Source organism: Alligator sinensis, unplaced genomic scaffold (genome assembly GCF_000455745.1).
Source record: "Alligator sinensis unplaced genomic scaffold, ASM45574v1 scaffold288_1, whole genome shotgun sequence".
Taxonomy (NCBI): Eukaryota; Metazoa; Chordata; order Crocodylia; family Alligatoridae; genus Alligator; species Alligator sinensis.
This window is the reverse complement of record NW_005841876.1, coordinates 4,362,924-4,366,719: the sequence shown is the minus strand read 5'-3', so window position 1 is coordinate 4,366,719 and position 3,796 is coordinate 4,362,924. Positions and strand designations below refer to the sequence as shown.

Genomic DNA, 3,796 nt, shown 5'->3' with positions numbered 1-3,796 from the left:
CTAGAGACAGATGAAAGGGGGGGAAAGCAAATCTGTACCACATGACCCCAAAAGCTTGCAGAAAAAGCTATTTTTTTGCAATTTCTCAGTCAGTCTAATAAAAGGTATTATTTTGTAACCAAGTTCTAGATTTTTGCATTTTAACTTGTACTGTAGCTTTCTAACCTTGAAGGCCCAGTTCGGCAGCAAAGCAGAGTCTTTTCCCTGAAGCATGGTGGATTCCAGGTAAGCAGGCCCCCCTGACTAACTTAGATGCAAGTTGCAGCTTGAGACAAGAAAAACATCTCATTTAGAGCCTATCTTTTCTTCATAAAGACTGCCTCCTGTCTCACCATCATAGTCAGACCTTCCAGGCCACTTACTGCCTTTCTGTCTAAAGCAGGAACCAGCAATGTTTTTTCACAGAGTGCCAAAAGCAGCCACAACCTCATCTTGTAAGGTGTTGATGTGCTGGGGCGGACGGCAAAGGAGCCACAAGGGCCCTGTGATCCTTGTGGCAGCACAGCCCCAGTCCTTTCCTTGCCATATGCCCCAAGGCATATGTACCAAGCAAAACGCCTTCATGTGCCACACTCTGGCACCTATGCTGGGGTTGCCGACCCCTGGTTTAAAGTACTACTGAAGTGGTTAAATTAAAAGGTACAGCACTTGTTTTTCCTCTTGCTGGTGCAAGAGCACGTACACAACCCTTGTTTACAACCCCCACAAGTGTTCCAGCACATTCTGGGGGGTTAATGACTGCCTTCAGATATATATACCGCTGAGTATCTTTTTCCTTCAATACTACAGCGTTTACCCCTGCACTTTAATCTGGCTTTTCTTCATGATAGTAGTGTTGGTCAGTGTTTTTCTTATGCTTTGCTGTTTAATTTTCTTTCAAGTGTATTTTCAAAAGAGAATAGGTCACTCAAGTTCAGGCTATGGAAGCATGACAGAATTGTGCACAAGATAGCTTATTTTCATGGTGTCATCTCTCACTAGATTTGGCCTCAGCCTCACTCATATCAAAAGATATGAGAGAAGAAATGAGATATCTATTCCATTTAAGTGCAGGGCCTTCACCACTGAAATGCCTTCTGCCATGCAACAGGAACTCAGTTGTTTCAAAGATAAATGTGATGATCTCCTATCATCCTGCACTGAAGGGTCTTCCTCAGCACATCCGAGTAATAAATATTGCAATACAGATTTAGAATAAGGCATTTTATCTAATGCCAAAAGAGGGGCAAAAACAGTGACTGCTCCACAGGGAAGGATCTTTCTCTCAAATTCTTAAAACTTCTCAGGACATCTGACTGAATCTGGAGTCAGTCCCATTTATGCAAATTACATTCAATATCTGGACCAGCAACATCTGTCCAAATATAGCGCATCTGCACATCCGTGTTTCAAGCCAGCTAATGACCAAAATACCACTCTCCTTTCACATGGCTGTCTTAATTTCAAAAGAAAATTAATAAAAGATAGATCTTCTTTGACATAATCTACTCAATAGCATAAGGAAAAGTTCTCCATAGCAGATTCATATTTTATTCTGGGTTCCTGCCCCCACCTTTTTTTTTTAAACAGGACATTTGGAAAATCTGCCAATATCCTGGCATAAATTAGAGCTTCATTTAAGTGTGAAATAGTAAGTTATTTTGACTGCTATATAAGTAAACAGGCTGATGAATTCCTTTTGTAAATTGAATGTCTGATGCTGAAATAAAAATGGTAAAGCAGATTCAAAGTTTCTTTCTATTAAAAGAAAGTTTATTATCTGAATACTATTTGCTTAGATAGTGGATTCTTGTAGATTTAATAATTGGCATGTTAGATTCTAATGTACATATGCAACATGCATCTTTCTATAGTTGACTCACAAAAATGGCAGTTTCATATGACAGTACAATACTTGATTGAAAATGTTACTACTGTACATATGTCTTTATAGTTATTAAATACATCTTTGTAGTGTAATAAAAACAGGACATGGCAGATAAAAAGTCCCAAGATGAATCACTTTAGTTTCTCTGAGCAGACTACATTCTACGACATTTAAAGAAAGGGCTCTTACAAAGTTTACTCTATAACATAGACTAAAAAAAAAAATCCAGACTCATATAACACATTCAAAACATTGGTGTTTAAGACACTCGAGTTGATCCGATATTGATGCAATGTAATTATGCCAGTTTTCAATGCATACCCAGAGTTGTCACTTCCTGTGTTGTTCAAAATAATTTAACCAAAATAATTTGTAAAGTAGAATCAACACTGACATCCAATCTCAAGAACTTTTAGTAAGTAATTTAAATGTTTCTATGTCTAGTTCAAGTTCTCAGAGTTAGGTTTTCCATACGTACACTTTTATTTTGGTCTCAATGAATACAAAGTATAAACAATCAGTAAAACAGTAAATCAATAATTGAAAGTGTTGACAGTTGGAATTAGTCTTGAAACATAAATTAGAAGTCAGGTCACCCCTAAATCAACCTTTAGGTCAGAAATATTGTCAATAAATAGAAGACGCCAGAACAAATAAAGTTACAATACAAATAAAATACATACAATGTTTTAAAAAATATCATAAAAATCAGAGTATGAATGTATAATGCTGGCTGCATCATTTTGGAATATGCATTTTAGCACTTAAAGCTTTATGCCAGAGCTGCTAAACCTTATTTTTGTGTAAAATGTCTAGGCTTTACACACCACTGAAAATGTTTTGCAACCAATGCAAAACCAGCATATTAACTCTTAAATATTACACGCTTAAATTGCTCAAGAGTTACATTAAGAAGGTACCATAGGCACCATAAAAATAACTTGATTTTTTTAAACAAGACTTTTATGAATGAACAGTACAAGATGCAAATCAATGTAATAAAAAAGGCACATCAAGGCAAAATATTCAAGGTGATTTGCATGATACAGTATTTAAAAATATTTTCTACTCTGTATAACTGATTGGATCAAACACAAAAAAGTTATTCTAGCAGATTCTAATATGACAGTGTATTTTGTAAAAGCTGTGCAATCATCAGTATACCAAACATTTTTTTTATGTAGTGTCAGTATAAGGCTCATAACCAAGTGCATGTTTAGATAAATATTCCAAACCCTCTTGCTTTCTAACTGCATAGAGATACAATGAGCTATGAGAAGAATATCTGCGAAGACTTTTTTCTTTTTAACTTATTAAAAGTCTTGTCAGGTACTTGAGCGTCTTTCTGGCCTTGGTACACATTTCATAATTCCAGCTCTCCACAGTGCAGGTGCAAGTAAAAGACTTAGCGTAGTCACACTCAAGATAAGGAGATAGACCTGAAAATTAAAAATCAAAATGTAACTTCTACAGTTCACATTCATAGATGCACAATAGATTAAGAAAAGGTTGAAAAGCTAATGAGATAAGTAAATAAAGAACTTTTCTGGACCACTCTTCAGTTTGACTTTTAAGTCTGAGCCTGAAACTGAACATGCCTGCAAATACAAATGCACATCATACTTAAATTTAACCATGCCTCCCACATTTGGAATGTATGTACAGGCCAATTTTGAAAGCATAAGGTATGCAAATAAAGGCACTTGTCAAATACCAAGCATCTTTTACATTCAAAAAATAGGATTATTTAACAGCAGAATACTAGTCATTTTATAGGCAACCAAATAATAAGCCATGCATTGACTGTTCACATTTATTCTGGAGACACAACTATACATTCTGAAGTATGTTGTTAACACATTATAAAATGCAAAATAATGTAGAGAACAATGACAGAAAAGGTACCACAAAAATATATCACAGCCTGCT

The 3,796-nt window shown here is 35.6% G+C and overlaps 1 protein-coding gene across 10 annotated transcripts in view; it reads right to left on the bottom strand.

Moving 5' to 3' along the window:
* Positions 1–2,366: 2,366 nt before the first annotated feature.
* Positions 2,367–3,796, bottom strand: part of TMCO3 (transmembrane and coiled-coil domains 3) — a 70,034-nt gene continuing 68,604 nt past the window's right edge. For all 10 annotated transcript variants that reach the window (XM_025196117.1, XM_006017253.3, XM_014527894.2 and 7 more), the window contains one exon: positions 2,367–3,306. In XM_025196117.1, the coding sequence (XP_025051902.1) occupies positions 3,193–3,306 (114 nt within the window). In that variant the 3' untranslated portion in view covers positions 2,367–3,192. The remainder of the gene's footprint in view (positions 3,307–3,796) is intronic.